This window comes from Sus scrofa, chromosome 9, assembly GCF_054392235.1.
Source record: "Sus scrofa isolate SSC_HxYL_T2T_F1_AM1 chromosome 9, Sscrofa_HxYL_maternal_Yorkshire_Landrace_v2.0, whole genome shotgun sequence".
Classification (NCBI taxonomy): Eukaryota; Metazoa; Chordata; class Mammalia; order Artiodactyla; family Suidae; genus Sus; species Sus scrofa.
Window position 1 is genome coordinate 70,478,780 of NC_139391.1, and position 17,680 is coordinate 70,496,459.

Genomic DNA, 17,680 nt, shown 5'->3' on the forward strand with positions numbered 1-17,680 from the left:
CACCATTATTAGTTAGTATCCTCTAAGAGGTTCCTGCCAATGGAATAAGAAAGTGAAATAACTAGTTTAAACATTGAATATAGGCGATAAAACTATTTCTCTTTTGCTGATATCACTGAATACCAAGAAAACACAAGAAATTCTAACTAAAAAGAACACCCAAATTAATAAAACAATAAGGCAAGGGGGTTTGATCCATGAAAAACATTCAAATGTTAATAGCTTTTCTCTGTATTAACAATTAATATCCCAAAATGGAAATGAAGGGAAAAAATTCCACTCACGATGGCTACAAACATAAATATGTAAGGTGAAAAAATGTAGTAAGAAACATACGGGCCATGTATGAAGAAGAAAAGTATAAAATGTTAGTCAAGACCACAAAATCTGAGTAAGTGAAAGACAATCTATATTCTGAGATTGGAAAGCTTAATGGCTGTCTCCAAAAATGATTAAATCTAATGCAATTCCAGATGGATTAAAGATGTATGTAAAAAAAGTTCTAAATGTACTATAAGGTCGCTGATATATGATAGAGATGACATTTTAATTTAGTGGGGATTTTATTCCAATTCCTCTCTTTTCACATACAAAAATAAATTTTAAGTAAATTAATGATTTTTAAAAACAAAAATCTTAGAAGAAAATCGAGGCAATCCCATGTATAATTCAGGATGGGGAAGACCTTCATCAAGTTAGGAAAACCAAAAGAAAAGAGAAAATATACTTGACTGCATAAAAACTGCGACATTTTGCATCTCAAAAGTTCCCATCAATAGCCAAAAGATTTAGAAAAAATCTGCAATGCAGATGATGGATAAGAGTTGATACACATCGATAAAAACAATCAAAAAGAAAAGATAAAAACAATGAACAAATAAATCACAAGAGAACAAAATGAGATGGCCTCTAAACCAAGGAAAACATCAAACTCAGCTGGAGTCAGAGAAATGTAAATCAAAGCAAAAACGAGGCTCAGGGGTTAGCGAACCTCACTAGAATCCACGAGGACTCGGGTTTGATCCCTGGCCTTGCTCAGTGGGTTAAGGATCCTGCGCTGCTGTGGTCATAGTGGTGACCAACAGCTGTAGCTCCGATTGGACCCCCTAGCCCGGGAACCTCCATATGCTGCAGGTGCGGCCCTAAAAAGACAAAAAAAAAGTAAAATTGAGATGACATTTTCATCAGAGAGGAAAATTTAGAGAGAGAACACTGCTGGGGGGGAATGCGGATAAAGAGATATTTTCATACACTGCCTATTTTTATAGGGAATTTTAAAAATTTACTTATTTATTTTTGTCTTTTTGCCATTTCTTGTGCTGCTCCTGTGGCATTTGGAGGTTCCCAGGTTAGGGGTCGAATCGGAGCTGTAGCTACCAGCCTACGCCAGGGCCACAGCAATGCGGGATCCGAGCCTCGTCTGCAACCCACACCACAGCTCACCGCAACGCCGGATCCTTAACCCATTGAGCAAGGCCAGGGATCGAACCCACAACCTCATGGTTCCTAGTCACTGCACCACGATGGGAAGTCCCCTATTTTTGCTTTTAAATAGATGCTGTCAGATTCCTTTTCCAAAAGGCTATAATAATTCCCATTAAAATTCCCTATAGGAGTTTTTTTGGCCATCCCGTAGCATGTGAAGTTCTCGGGCCAGAGTTCAGATCTGAGCAAATTATCATTAACCCACTGTGCCCACGTGCGGATCGAACCTTTGTCCCAGCACTCCAGAGACACCGCCAAGCCCACTGAGCCATAGTGGGAACTTTAGAGAAAATTTTATTGGTGTTATTTAAGTGAAAAAAACCAAGACACAAAGTGTATATAATATAATCTCACTTTTTGTTAATATATGTATATATACATCTAAGTATAGGCATAGAGAAAAAAACATGAAAGGAGATACATGGGATTATCAACAAAGAATGGAGAAGGCAAGGGAAAAGGACCACTTTTTTAAAAAAGCATTTATAGTTAAGTTAAAATTATAGATATCATGAGTGGGTATCTACACGAATACATTAAAAATCATTAGTTCTATTATCCCCTAACGTGTAGGCATAGTATCTCACAGCATTAAGAAAGCAAGTTGCCCAAAAAATGTGTATAAAAAGGGTCTATTTCTATAAAAACAAAAAACAAAGCCTTTACAAATTTATTTAATTATAGTCACATGAGCAAGAAAAGCGTATAAACTACAGACAGTTACCATTTGGAGAAGAGGAAAAAGGCAATTTTTTTCTGCATGTATATTTGTACTGTTTCCACTGTTGTGATAAATATGTACTGCTTTTATTTGAAGCATGAAATTAAAGAATTTTAATGAGTTTCCTAGACACAAACTCATGCTGGCTTATCATCTTTTTTAAGTGCTTAAACCTGCACGTATCATTAACAGCTACCACTAAATGCTTGTGTGTCAGACTCCATACTAAGATCGTAAATGTTTTCTCATTCAGTCCTTTCAATTCACTATTATCACTACATTCCATTTCACAAAGTTAGGGTTAGAGGTAAGGTCATTCCCCAAACTGACATAGTTGAGACCTGACCAAGAAATCATACTTTTTTTTTTTTTTTTTTTTTCGGTCTTTTCTAGGGCTGCACCTGCGGCATATGGAGGTTCCCGGGCTAGGGGTCGAATCGGAGCTATAGCCGCTGGCCTACACCAGAGCCACAGCAACGCAGGATACCAGCCGTGTCTTTGACCTACACCACAGCTCACGGCAACTGCGGATCCTTAACCCACTGAGCGAGGCCAGTGATCGAACCTGCAACCACATGATTCCTACCTCATGGTTCCTAGGTGGATTTGTTAACCACTGAGCCTCGACAGGAACTTCAAGAAATCATACTCTTAACTACACAAAAATCTTGCCCAAATTTGACCTTAAGATTACCAGGCTATGATTTGCAAATGGCACCTGCTCTTTACTGAAAGTAGTCAAAATTCCCCCCATTCTCCTTTCTTTCAGCATGACTTCCTTTCTTTTCCCAAATCTCAAAGATCCCCAAAATTACTTCACAAGCAAGCTCCTTCAAGGCCAAGGAATATAATTCAACCAAGAGAAGTGAGCTAAGTGAGCTAACCACAATCTCTACCTATTGAGGGCTTTTCTTGACAATAACCCATGACCATTTTATTTGCTCCTCCCACAAATCATCCTTTCCCCAGAGAAGGCAAAAGAAAAATAAGAAAGTTAAGCATTCCACTTTCCCATTGCCTATAAACCTCAAATTAAAGGCACAAAAGATAGCTGCTGAGTGCTGAATGAATAATTTTGGTATTACACCATCTGGCCCAACCAAGCAGAAAATTTCTCTTCACACTCCACATAATATTAAAAACCCTTTCTAGGTGCCTCAGTTTTAGTCTTGGCCTTCAATCATGTTAGCTTTCCTGACACGATTCTGAAGAGCCTGTGCCACCGTCACATGCTCACTTCACCAATGTGTCCTTCTCTTGTACGTCTTCGGAATCTGAATTTAGACTGCTTTCAGTGCCATTGCACCAGTTCCTGTGTGAAACTGCCTGCCTATTTCAAGTGCCTGCCTCCACCTCTTTTTCCAGCTAGAATCCTTTCTCCATATTATTTTTTTAGCTTTCTAGCTCTGTCAAGCCTTCTTCCAGTCTCACGACATGGCCAATTATTTATTCTCTAAATTGCCAAACATCCACTTCCTAAAAGACTTAAGTTATCACAAGCTCTAAAATTTCATGGTCCTTTTCTCCAGTAGAAGTATTTTCTACTTGCCAACCAACTCCTCCCTATTATAATATTAAGTCCAGAGCAGTAGTTTCCATTCCACTTCCTCAATCTAACAGGTGATGACACAGTTGGTGGCATTTCTTTTTAAAGAAATGCAACTTGCAGGTGGCTAAATACCTGATCTCACCCCACCCCAATCTGATGCCATTGCTACCGTAAGTACTACATTTCCTTGCCTCCAGTCTTGCCTCCCTCATCAATCCTTAACAAAGCCGCTGCAGCCAACTTTCTAAGCCCCAAATCTCATGTCACTCATCTGCTGAAAAAATCTCCCTTGTGAAACTACATGCTAAACTCCTAAGTGTAATTTTAAAAAGCAATTTTAATCTGGCCCCAAGCAGTATTTTCTGTTTTATATGGAAAATATATTTCCAAAATATATTTCTTACTGTGAGATGCAGTAAAAATAAGTTCAGGAGGAGTTTCAGTCATGATGCAGTAGTTGACTAGAAACCATGAGGTTGCAGGTTCGATCCCTGGCCTTGCTCAGTGGGTTGGGGATCCGGCGTTGCTGTGAGCTATGGTGTGGGTCGCAGACGCGGCTCGGGTCCCGAGCTGCTGTGGCTCTGGGGTAGACTGGCAGCTGTAGCTCTAATCACACCCCTAGCCTGGGAACCTCCATATGCTGCAGGTGCGGCCTCAGAAAAGACAAAAAAAAAAAAAAAAAGTAAGTTTGAAAAACTCTTACTTAATTTTGTATCTCCAATGCATATTGCCTGATAACAGCAAGCGCTCAGAAAATAGCTGCAGAGGTACCTTGAGTGTCCACATTAAGAACACCGAGGTATATGGAGGTTCCAAGGCCAGGGGTTGAATCGGAGCTATAGCTGCCGGCCTAAACCACAGCCACGGCAGCCAGGGATCAAACCTCATGGTTCCCAGCTGGATTCGTTTCCACTGCGCCACGACAGGAACTCTGTTCCTTTCTCTTTTTTATCTGCAATAACTTTCTTGCTGTATCAATCAGTCATTCCCATAGATTTGTATCTTCTGAATCCAGCCAACCTTCTTTTGAAATGTCTAACATTCCACTGCTAAATATTCCTTCCTGGAGTTCCTGTCGTGGTGCAGTGGAAACAAACCTGACTAGGCACCATGAGGTTGGCGGTCGATCCCTGGCCTCGCTCAGTAGGTTAAAGATCTGACGTTGCAGTGAGCTGTGGTGTAGGTCGAAGATTCGGCTTGGATCTGGTGTTGCTGTGGCTGTGGCAAAGGATGGCAGCTGTAGCTCTGATTAGACCCCTAGCCTGGGAACCTCCATATGCCTGGGTGCCGCCCTAAAAAGCAAAAAATTCCTTCCTAAGTTTTACTTTCATGAATCTTTGGTATCATTCAAGAGAAATCTTTCCCATGACTCTTCTATCTCTTTCAAGGTATGGGCCTATTACCTTTCCTCCACCCTGAAGTTTTTAAAAATAAGGATCAACCCTTTGCCTCTATTTCATTTCCCACATCTTCCCGAAATCACTATAATCTGGCTTCCATTCAAGTTGCTGAGGAGCCTCAAGTTGCCTGAGAACTAAATAGGATAGCGCTTCCTTGGCTCTTAGCCTCAACTGCTCTCCGACTGTTTCTATGGAAGACACCACACCGACCTGTATTCTCTTCTACCTCTACACGAATAAATATATGAAAAGCACTCAAAAATAGGCCGAGCTCATAGTAAGTACTATATAACTGTTAATCGATATATTATCATTTATTATTCCTCTTATCCCCTAAATATAGATGACTGCCCAAGACTCTGTCCTCAGCAGTTCTCTTTTCTTCCTCTCCCACTTTCTCCCTGGGTCTTAACATCTACCAACAAGGTTTTGATTAGCCCACCTGTAGGAGGATTACAAATCTCTCTTGTAAATCCAAATCCATCTCCTGAACCCCAGGGTCCACACTCAACATGTCCAATGCTAGCTGTCTTTTCCAAATGTCCTTAAATGTTTGTGAATAGCACCACATTGGTTCCCATTATTTTTCACTTCGCTTTCTTACCACCACCACCACCATCGGCAATCAATTTTCAAACTGTGTTGACTCAACCCTCTCAAAGTCTTTTCTTTCCATTTTCTAGCTCAAACCTTTTTTTTTTTTTAAAGCTCAGATTTTCTTTATCTCTCAACTACTCCAGTCCTCCAAACTGGTTTCATCACCCAAAACTCAACTACACACTGGTGTTGCACACATCTTTCTTTTTAAAAACTCAGCTCTGATTGAATTACTTAGCAAGTGAAAGCCCTTCAATGGATCTTTCCTACTTTCCTTAAAGAGAACAACTTTTCAGCTAGGAATTCAAAAGCCTACACAAAATGGGTGGCACCAACCCCATTTCTTGGTCTTTTCTATATTCACAGTACCCACAACCTAGCCAATATCCACTTAAACATCCACTCAAAACTTCAAGTTCTCCACAGGTTTTACTAGCTTGTTTTTCTCTATTTCCTTTCTTCCCCTGTCCCAAAGATATTCACTCCTTCTTCCATTTTTTTTTTTCTTTTTTGGTCTTTTTAGGGCTGCACCCTTGGCATATGGAGGTTTCCAGGCTAGGGGTCGAATCAGAGCTGTAGCTGCTGGCCTACACCACAGCAATTTGGGATCCAAGCTGAATCTGTGACCTAAACGCCACTACAACGCCAGATCCTTAACCCACTGAGTGAGACCAGGGATCGAACCTGCATCCTCTCATGGATGCTAGTCAGGTTCGTTTCTGCTGGGAACGTCTCCCTCTTCTAAACGCTCTTAGTACTTAGCAAAGACTCTTAAAGGGTGGCGCATGTTCTGCAACAAGTTATGGCTATTTCCAACTGCCTTACTCTCCATGCTTAACAAAAAAATTCTTGAAGGTAAAGACTATTCCTTAGATAGTTCTATAGTCCTTTGGACTGCCAGCAAATCTATGAAAAAAAAATTTTTTTTTAAAAGAGGAGCATAGCCATTGAAAATAGCAAGTCACTTAGAAGTTCTTGAAAACCTCAGACATCCCTAGGTTACAATGCTAAAGATTACCTAATGAAAACCCAGAAGGATCTAGAGTTTACAAACAACTTGGTTAAAGGGTAAGGAGTAAATGCATCAAAGAGAGTGACAAAACACAACTGCCCTGGAGTTCACCCCTCAGTGTTTTACATGTCCCTGAGAGTTAAAGACCTTGAATAAAAAGACAAGGCAACTGGATTCCAGTGCCAACTATACCATTTACTTGCTTTATGCCTTCAGTACCCTCTAAGCCCTTTTCCACTTATTCAACGAAGGACTTGTATACAAGTTCCTTCCTTTAGGCATCCCGTGTTTCTACAAAAAGAATGAACCTACCCAGGCACTCAAAACCCTGACAAGTGTTCAAAGCGTTACCTCAAGCCTCACTTCCTCAGATTCCTTCTCCAGGACTCTGGTCCTGCTTGCTTTGGATCCTTGTAATCGAAACTAAGTCACAAACTATCTGTCCCTATCGCTCCACAACTGAACTGCAAGGTGGCCTCAGGAAAAGCAATGCATTCTGTTCGGGTCGAAGCTAGGCTTCCTCCCCCTGCTGCTGCTCCATATCGAAGCGCCCAAAGATCCATCGCAGAACTGTGTCCTTAGTGTTGCAGCCTGAGTCCCCTCCGCCCGGTTCCCTCCTTTCCAGGACCAAGGGTTCTCTAAGACGCAGCCACAGTCCTCCTCACCCAGCAACTCGAGGTTCATCCCTGAGGACTCTGGCCGTCTGCTCTCAGCTCCAGCAACGACACCTTCTCCCCCGCCCTCTTCCAAAACCTGCGTCTAAATCGGGGGCGCCGCAAAGAGACTGGCGCAAGCTCCGTAGACTTTATGGTTTAGAAGACCCCGCGGCTTCCGCTTTCTTCCCTCGCCTGCCTTGTTCGTTTCAAGCGGGCTGTCCATATATTTGCCTAACCAAAAAGAAGAACAAACGCTCTCGAAATCGTTTGACTATGACATTTCTTAAGGAATAAAAATTCCATCGTCAGTCACTTATTTAAAAAGTTCAGGAATCTGAGACTGTTTCCTCTCGGATCATGTATGCGAGCTAAAAAGTTTAGGCATATAGTTAGACTACTAATCCTTCTGTGTTGTGTGTTCGGTCGCGTTGTCCCGGCGGGCTGCCTCAGAGCCGCAGGAAAGGTTCCGGCCAAGTCCCGCTGAAGTAACGCAGTGGGAAAGGCCGGCTTCAGAGCTCGCGCGTGGAGTGTAGCTGTCACGGTCAAGGAGGTACTTACCCTGTATGTAAGTTAGTTATCGTGTATCTGGCTCAGTCCCGTGAAAATTATTGCACATTTGTAAAGCTGTGCCTTCCATCCCACAGAAATGTACGATAGCGTTTATCTAAGGATTTACCTGGTGCCCAGCGTTGACCAGGACACTGAAGATGAGTTGGTGTGAGAAGTGGCTGAGTTCTCAGACAAAACTGTGATGAAATACCCAAAGCAACTAAAGAAGGCAGTTGATGAAACTAACGAATTTTGTATAAACAGGTTTTGCCTCTGAGTGCTGTGGGCTATGACAAAAAGCAAAGATGGGCATAGGCTGGATGCCAAAAAATAGAACTGGAGCTAGATCCCCTTACGTAGACTGTAATTCCAGCTCCACTGCTTACTGACTTCACCCCTTGGACAGTATCTTATCCTCTGTGCCTCGGTTTTCTTGTATGTATAGTGGGGGTAGTGCTTAAAGCTTTATTGTGAAGGTTAAATAAGTTAACACATATAAAACACTTGGAACAGCAAATATCCAGTAAAATGGTAGCTATTATGACTTTCTCCTAAATTATCTCACTTCCTTGAGACCATTAGGGTAGCTGTTGGCCTCATTTGACCAAGTGTAGTAATTGAGGCTCAGAGTTATTAGGCAGAAAAATCACAGGCCCAAAATGGTATCACTTGTACTAAAGCCCATGATACCTAATCTAGATCTTATTCCTGACCTAACTGCAATTTCAACCTTGACCAGAAATGTAATCTTTTTTTTTTTTTTTTCCGCCTTTTAAGGCCACACCTGCAGCATATGGAAGGTCCCAGGCCAGGGGTCGAATCGGAGCTACAGCTGCCAGCCTACACCACAGCCACAGCAATGGGGAATCTGAGCCATTCTGTGACCTATACCACAGCTCACGACAACGCCGGATCCTTGACCCACTGAGCGACATCAGGGATCAAGCCCACGTCCTCATGGATACCAGTCAAGTTCGTTTCCTCTGTGCCACAACAGGAACTCTGAGAAATGTAATCTTCATTGGCTAGTCTGGAATCTTCTGGTCAGCACCAATGAGGTAATGTGTCACTTGGGCCCTTGCCACCTCTCCCCTCTCCAGCACGCCCCCTAGAAGGGGCAATATGCATGATAAAACCCTTGCCTTTAACCTGGGCCTAAAAATAAGCCTTTCTTTTCTTTTACTAGTAGCTCCCTTACCTTCTTCCTAGAAAAAGCTTCCATTTTGTACAGTCCTTCAGGGTGCCCTTCTCTTTACTAGATAGGATGCTGCTCGATTCATGACTTGTTTAATAATGCCAATTAGATCTTCAGGGTTGAGGTTTGTTTTTTAACAGGCAGTTTGCATTCCTTCACGTATCTAAAACACTGCCTAAATGTCATCCAAGGTATTGTTACCACCAGCAGTGGTATATAGGAGTATTTCTAAACACTCTTGTAATCATTTGTTATTATCAGTTCTCTCAAACTCTGCCCATTGGATAGGTGATAAAATGTCACTGTTACATTTATTTCATAATGAGGGTGAACAGCTTATCACATGTCTAAATGTGTACTTTTCTCCTCTGTGAGATGACCAGTTCATCTCCTTTGCCTATTTTGGGGGTGGAGTACTCATTTTGTTAGGGTTTTTCTTTTTGTCCATTTTTTTTTTTTTTTTCTTTTTACAGCTGCACCTACGGCAAATGGAAATGCCCAGGCTGGGGGTCAAATCAGAGCTGCAGCTGCTGACCTGCACCACAGCCACAGCAACGCAGGCTTACAGCAACAGTGGATCCTTAACCCACTGAATGAGGTCAGGGATGGAACCTGAATCCTCGGGGACACTATGTCAGGTTCTTTTTTTTTTTTTTTTTTTTGTCTTTTTGTCTTTTGTTGTTGTTGTTGTTGCTATTTCTTGGGCCGCTCCCGCGGCATATGGAGGTTCCCAGGCTAGGGGTTGAATCGGAGCTGTAGCCACCGGCCTACGCCAGAGCCACAGCAACGCGGGATCCGAGCCGCGTCTGCAACCTACACCACAGCTCACGGCAACGCCGGATCGTTAACCCACTGAGCAAGGGCAGGGACCGAACCCGCAACCTCATGGTTCCTAGTCAGATTCGTTAACCACTGCGCCACGACGGGAACTCCTATGTCAGGTTCTTAACCCACTGAGCCACAGTGTGAACTCCCCATCTTGTAGGATTTTTAAGCAAGGAGTAATTATGATAAGATTGATATTTAAGAAAGAAAATAAGGATAGTGTGGAGTAGAAATTGATTAGAGGGATGGAAAACAATTAGAGTACGATGTTAATCTAGCAGAGATGAGTGACAGGTAACTCAAAGCCATGGTGGAGGAAAAAGAGAGAAGACAGCGCACTGGAAAAAGATGTACCAGACAGAACTGACTGAATGGGAAAGACCTTTTGTGTGTGGAAAGTAATAGAAGGCCAGGAGTCTAGTATGACTTCCATATTTCTACTTTGGGTAGCTCCATTTGCCAAAGTAGAGAAGGAAGGAAAACGAATAACTTTGTCAAGAGTAATGAAGAGTATGCCGCCTTGGGACACATCGGGTTTAAGGAGCCTGTGAAAAATTCAAGTGACCTCACAGATGTGGAGTTCAAAGAAGTCTAAGCTAAACATCTGCTATACTTCATCAGTTCTAATATGGACACTTTTCTACATTTAAAAATCTCCGAAATGGAGTTCTCGTGGCGCAGCAGAAACGAATCTGACTAGTATCCATGAGGTTGTGGGTTCGATTCCTGGTCTCCCTCAGTGGGTTAAGGATCCGGTGTTGCCGCATGCTGTGGTGTAGGTTGCAGACGTGGCTCGGATCCTGCATTGCTGTGACTGGCGTAGCTTCCATTAGCCCCTTAGCCTGGGAACCTCCACATGCCACAGGTGTGGTCCTAAAAAGAAAAAAAAAAAGAAAAAGTCTCTCCACCTCCAAGTCTGTCTCTGAAAGCCTCCTGAGCTACTGCCCAGGGATCACCTCTCTTAGGAAAGAAAAGAGAAAACAGCAGAGATCTTTTTCCCCAGCTTCTCATTCCACTTCCTAGGTCTTCATGATACCAAATGGTGAAACATGTCTAAAGTTGGTTCTGGCACCAGAAGCTGAAGGAGAAACAAGTGTAAATCTGGGGCTGAAGAACTCAGGCTCTGAGGTCTGCCAGCTCTAGCTCCAGCCTTGGGGTCAAGAACAGGGGCTGTGCCTTCTCCTGAGTGCTGTGGCAGAGACCATGGACTTCTTCCCTGCAGCCTCAAGGTAGGACAGTTTTGAAGTGTTCCCTCGGATCCATAGCTCTGCAGGTATGGTCTGGGGCCTCCTTTGCAGCTTCATTACACTTCAAATTCTCCTCTGCTTGTTCTTTGTTTTGTTTTGTTTTTTGCTTTTTTTTTAGAGCTGCACCTGCAGCATATGGAAGTTCCCAGGCTAGAGGTTGAATCATAGCTGCAGTTGCCAGCCTACTAAACAGCCATAGCAATGCAGGATCCGAGCTGCATCTGCAACCTACACCACAGCTCATGGCAATGCTGGATCCTTAACTCACTGAGCAGGACCAGGGATGGAACCCAAGTCCTCATGGATGCTAGTCGGGTTTGTAGTCCGCTGAACCACAACGGGGACTTCCCCCTGTGCTTGTTCTTGCTTCCTTCACATCTCTAAGGTGTTGATCCTAAGTAGTCTAGAGACCTCCCCAATAACTTCCTGCAGATAAATATCCATCTCCGAGCCTGTTTCTCAGGGAACTAAACCTATAGGAACATGACTCATGGCCTACAAGGTCCTTCATGATCAGGCCCCTGCCAATCTTTCTGGTCTTATTCTCTCCAGTGCCCCCTTGCACCCTACTCCTCAGCTCATCAAACTCTCAATTCCCCAGACACCAAGATCTGTCTTGCTCTGTGCAAATTTGTTTCACAGAATTCATTCAACAAATATTCATTATGCTACTGTACCTACCGTGAGGCTCTCAGGAAAGAGAGGGCATTCTCAAAAGGGGGAGCTAAAGAAAATTTAATGAGAGGGTTTTCTAAAAGATGTAAGCAGGGTTATGGGAAACCAGAAAGCATCCCAAGACTAATAGCAGTAGGGAGCTCCTTGGGTTGAAGAGGTAAAGGGAAGCGTGGTTAGTGAGAGCTACACTGGAGGAGCTGTAGCTGCAGGCAAGAGCCAGCAGGCAGGAATGGTGACCTTCAGGAAGAAGCCAGCTGCTGCTGACCCAGCCCAGCTGGGAGTGAGGTAGGATGAAAAATTCCCCAATCCCTCTCTCTCCATCCTCCAAACTCCCACTGGGGCAGCTGAACCCACCTAGAAGCCCCAGAAGTAAAGATGTGGTCCACAGAGCTGGGCGGAGAGGTAAAAGGCTGGATTTGGAGGAGCAAAGAGAGAGCATTCTTTGTAATCCCTGAACAACACGGAATAGCAGTGCCCTCGTGTTGTTTACAATCTCAAAGGGGAAAATAGACTTCCATCAATGAATCATAGAAAAGTAATGAAAATACTAATTCTTTTCATGTTCACATAAAATTTACCATGAGCGAGTGAATCTGTAAAGCAAGTCCCCAGAAAAATTTAAAAACCGGCCTCATAGACCATGCTCTCTGCCCACAATATAATTGTTATAACTGATTAACGAAAACCTAGAGGGATTTATCCTCACACTTTGAAAGTGAAAAACATGCCTATGTACAACTCAGGCAAAGAAGAAATCATAATGGCAATAACAAAAATGTTACATGTTAAAATTTATGGGATGCCCCATAAATAGTTGTATTTCAAGGGAAATTATGAAATTAAATGTTTACATTAAAAAAGAAGAAAAGTTGAAAATGTATAAGCTAAGCATCCAACTTTAGAAGATGGGGGGAAATGGTCAATGGAATAACCCTAAAAAGGAGAACAAGTAAGATAATAAAGACAAGAGAAATTAATGAAATAGAAAACAAAAATACAATGGGAGAAACAACCAAACCGAAAGTTGGTTCTCTGAGAAGAAGAGAATGGTTAAACTGCAAAACATTTGCATGTCAGAATAATGTACTGCAGTGACAGATTAAGCTTAAATAAAAGTCAGAGACATATGAGTGAAAATAAAAAGTTATAGAAGGCTAAATACAGGTAATACCATTTTTGTAACGCTTAAGAACAAGCAAAACCTGGAGTTCCCATCATGGCACAGTGGTTAACTAATCCAACTAGGAACCATGAGTTTGCGGGTTCGATCCCTGGCCTCGCTCAGTGGGTTAAGGATCCGGCGTTGCCATGAGCTGTGGTGTAGGTCGCAGACGCAGCTCGGATCCCTCATTTCTGTGGCTCTGGTGCAGGCCAGCAGCTGTAGCTCCAATTCGACCCCTAGCCTGGGAACCTCCAAATGCCATGGGAGCTGCCCTAGAAAAGGCAAAAAGACAAAAAAAAAAAAAAAAAAAAAAGAACAAGCAAAACCAAATTATGTATTGTTTAAGGTACACGTACATTTGGAAAAACTTTTTTTTTTTTTTAAGCAAGAGCATGATGAGCACAAGAGGAACCTTGGGGTGGGAGAGAGGCAGGGAACTGGTATCTAGGAGGAGATAGAGGGGCTTCAAAACCATGATAATGTTCTGGTCCACAAATTTACAAGGGTGTTTTTTTTTTGTTTTGTTTTTTGGTCTTTTTTTGTCTTCTTAGGGCCACACCTGCGGCATATGGAGGTCCCCAGGCTAGGGGTCCAATTGGAGCTGTAGCTGCCGGCCTACACCACAGCCACAACACCACCAGATCTGAACCATGTCTGCAACCTACACCACAGCTCACGGCAACGCCGGATCCTTAACCCACCGAGCAAGGCCAAGGATCGAACCTGCAACCTCATGGTTCCTAGTCGGATTTGTTAACCACTGAGCCATGGCAGGAGCTCCTACAAGGGTGTTAATATGCTCTTTTGCAGGTAGCAAATAGTAAGTAATAATTTTTATAAGCTGTAAGCAAATCCTGCTCAGTAGAATGTCTCAGACTCACTCTGTATTGTTTCTTTATGTTGCTGGCCTGGAACTGGGAGCAGCCCCCTTAGTTTTTGGACCCTGAGACTTCACATTGAGCGCAGCATTTGCCTCATCCTTTTACCTTCTCATTTCCTGGGTTCCACACCCAGAAAGCCTCTGAGTAGATACAAACTACTGTATATAAAGTAAATAAACAATAAGGCCCAACTGTATATTCAATACCTTGTAATAAACTATAATGGAAAAGAATCTGAAAAAGAATACACACACACACATACACATAACTGAATCACTTTTCTGTAGACAAGAAACTAACACAACATTATAAGTCAATTATTCTTCAATTTTAAAAAGGCTCTGATTTAGCATATTGCTTGATGCTTGAGAATCTTTCTGATTAATCTCATTGGGAAGCCATGCCAAGAAAACAAGGAAGGGAGAAGAAAGGAAACAGAAGCCAAGTGGGTCTTCTTACAATGAAAAAAAGTCCAGAGATTTAAAAAAAGGTTTTTTTTCTTTTTCTTTTTTGGCTACTCCCATGTCATATGGAAGTTCCTGGACCAGGGATCGAATCCAAGCTGGAGCTGTGACCCAAGCCGCAGCTGCAGCCATTGCACCAGGCCAGGCAGGGATCATTAACACAGGGACCAGCCAGATCATAAACCTGCTGTGTCACTGCAGGAACTCCAGTCCAGAGATTTAAAAATGAACTTCCCAGGAGTTCCCGTTGTGGCTCAGCTGGTTATGAACGTGACTAGTATCCATGAGGATGCGGGTTCAATCCCTGGCCTGTCTCAGTGGGTTAAGATCCAGCATTGCCTCGAGCTGTGGTGTAGGTCGCAGACGTAGCTCGCATCTGGCATTGCTGTGGTTGTGGCATAGGTTGTCAGCCACAGCTCCAATTCAACCCTTAGCCTGGGAACTTCCATGTGCCGCAGGCTCGGCCCTAAAATTCCAAAAAACAAAAAAAAGAAAGAAAACGTTTCAGATTTGTGACCTTTTGTGCACAGGCTCCAATCTAGAAATCTTCTTTCACAACCTTGAATCCCAGTCATGCCAGAGTGGATGTAGATGTCAAACAGCCTAAGAGCAGACATCTGTCACCGCAGGCTGTCCTGAATCCAGGTCCCTCTTCTAACTGGTCTTGGATTACCTTTCAGGAATTACATCTCCTCCACTGAGTGCAGTTTTAGTGAGCAGGCAAACTTAGGTGCTTGCATCCTACCATGAAATCTGGAGAGGGGAGAGCCTTCCCGGTCTGAACTAATACAGCTAGGGCCTGGGGCCTGAGGCTTGTGCTGGGCCAGTTGAGAAAATTCTCCCTGGCTACAGACACTTAAGGAGTGAAGATAGTTCCCCCCACCTCCCCCGACCCCCACCCCTTTTTTTTTCTCATTTTTGGCCACCCCACAACATACGGAGTTCCTGGGCAGGGATCAGCTCTGAGCTGCAGTCGCCACCCAAGCTGCAGCTGCAGCAGCACTGGATCCTTAACCCACTGTCCCGAGCTAGTGCTCCCAAGTCACCGCCAATCCCATTGTGCCACAGTGGGAACTCCATTTTTCCCATTTTTAAAAATTGTGGTGAAATACATATAACATAAAATAGACCATCTTAGCCATTTTTCAGTGTACAGTTCAGTGGTATTAAAACCATTCACAGTGTTGGGCAGCTATCGGTAGCACCCATGTCCATAACCCCTTGCATCTTGTTAAACTGAAACTCTATACCCTATAAACATTACCTCCCCACCCCCCTTCCCCATCCCCTGGCAACTACCATTCTAATTTCAAACTGGTTTTATGACTTCGACTACTCTAAGTAAGGATGGTTCTTCACAGCCATCATGAAGAGCTGCTTGGGTTCCTACATACTGATTCTGTGAGCCTGAACTTAGAGTTTCCTGTTGATTTTATGAGCCCCTAATGTCTTTCCAATACATATTTCCTTTCTCCTAAATTAGTCATTTCATTCATTTTCTTCCCTTCCTTCCTTCCTCTTTCTTTTTTTCTTTTTCTTTCTTTTGTGTGTGTGTGTGTCTTTTTAGGGCTGCACCCAGGACATGCGGAAGTTCCCAGGCTAGGGGTTGAATTGGAGCTGCAGCTGCCGGCCTACACCACAGTCACAGCAACTCTCAGATCCAAGCTTATCTGCAACCTACACAACAGCTCCTGTCAATGCCAGATCCTTAACCCACGGAGCAAGGCTACTGAACTTCATAGATATAGGCAGGTTTTTTAACCGCTGAGCCATGACTGGAACTCCTCATTCATTTTTTTAAATTATAGGAAAAATAGATGTTCATAGCAGATGAACAATTTAGTAATAGAAATTCAGTACACTGAAGGTTGAGGTTCTTTCCCTAGGAAAACCACTGTTAACGGTTTGGTATGTATCCTTACAAATATTTTCTATGTACATATATAGAGAGATGGACTGATCCTCCAGATAATTTAGAATTTATGGGAGAATGGAAGGGATTTTTACCAAAAAGGGGATCATACTAAATATATTCTTATATATATTATTTTTTTCACTCGATATAGCATAAATGTCTTTCTTGTCAGTACATAGAAATCTGTCATTCCTGGAGTTCCCGTCGTGGCGCAGTGGTTAACGAATCTGACTAGGAACCATAACCCACTGAGCAAGGCCAGGGATCCTTAACCCACTGAGCAAGGCCAGGGATCAAACCCACAACCTCATCGTTCCTTCGGGGATTCGTTTCCGCTGCTCTGCGATGGGAACTCCTATCAGTTATGTATTGCAATTATTCTCTCCAAATTAGTGATTAGTCTAATTTTAGTTTTGGTGTCTTTGGTTGTTGTATATGTTCTTTATAATTTCTATCATTTTTATCTTTATGGCTCCTGATCACATTGAAGAAAGGTCTTCCTGCCCCCAAGCTATAAATGAACATAGTTCCATGCATTTCCTCCTAGGGCAGCAGCACGGTGCAGTGGTCCTCTGTAAGAAGTAGAGGTCCCGGAGCCAGATTTCTTAGCCTCAGATCCTAGCTCTGGTCCCTATCAGTTGCATGACCCTTAATCTCTCTGCCTTAGTTTTCTCACCAGTAAAATGGGTGGAGACTGTGGTGAGGATTAAGTGAGTGAACATATATGCGCAGTATTTAGGATGGTGCTGAGCACACAGTAAATAATGTGTGTGCTGTTATCTAGTTCCTTTTCAGTTTTTTTAACATTTACATTTTTGATATACCTTTCTTTGCATGGTGATTTGAGTCTATTTTTTTCTCAGACAGATAGCTAGTTTTATAATACAGTCTGTTTCCCCACTGATTTGAAATGTTATCTTTAGGATAGATTAAGGTGCAGGCTATCTCTAGAAGTGCCCTAAGCGGTCCCAGCCTTAGCACTTTGTTGACTCCTCGGGAACCTGTTAGATAGAAATTCGAAGTTGAATTTAATAATGTTCAGACCCTTGATCTCTCTCCTATGAGCCCCACCCAAACATAGTTTGGAAGGCCACCCCAGTTGCTCTACCTAAGGACAAGCCTGCCAAGGGCTGTGTTCTTGAAAAAGCAGATCTAATCTAAAAATGTGTATACCACAAGGTATTTCCTCTAAGATAATAATGCTAAGAGAGGAAGAGAACTCAGTCGTTCTGAGGATGTAGGAGCATGTAGAGTCTATGCATGAAGATGGGATATGTTTAGCCATCAAGGGTGACTGGAGTTAGTGGAGGGCTTCACAAGGGTAAGAGGGTTATCTACATTATAGAT

The 17,680-nt window shown here is 42.9% G+C and overlaps 1 protein-coding gene across 4 annotated transcripts in view; it reads right to left on the reverse strand.

The window, feature by feature from the left end:
• The window catches only part of RBBP5 (RB binding protein 5, histone lysine methyltransferase complex subunit), a 37,980-nt gene extending 30,407 nt beyond the window's left edge, over positions 1–7,573 (reverse strand). For all 4 annotated transcript variants that reach the window (XM_084976831.1, XM_013979609.3, XM_003482656.5 and 1 more), the window contains exon 1: positions 7,430–7,573. Coding sequence is in view for 2 of the 4 variants with exons in the window: in XM_003482656.5 (XP_003482704.1) it covers positions 7,430–7,448 (19 nt within the window). In the remaining 2 variants the exon portion in view is untranslated. The remainder of the gene's footprint in view (positions 1–7,429) is intronic.
• Positions 7,574–17,680: the final 10,107 nt, after the last annotated feature.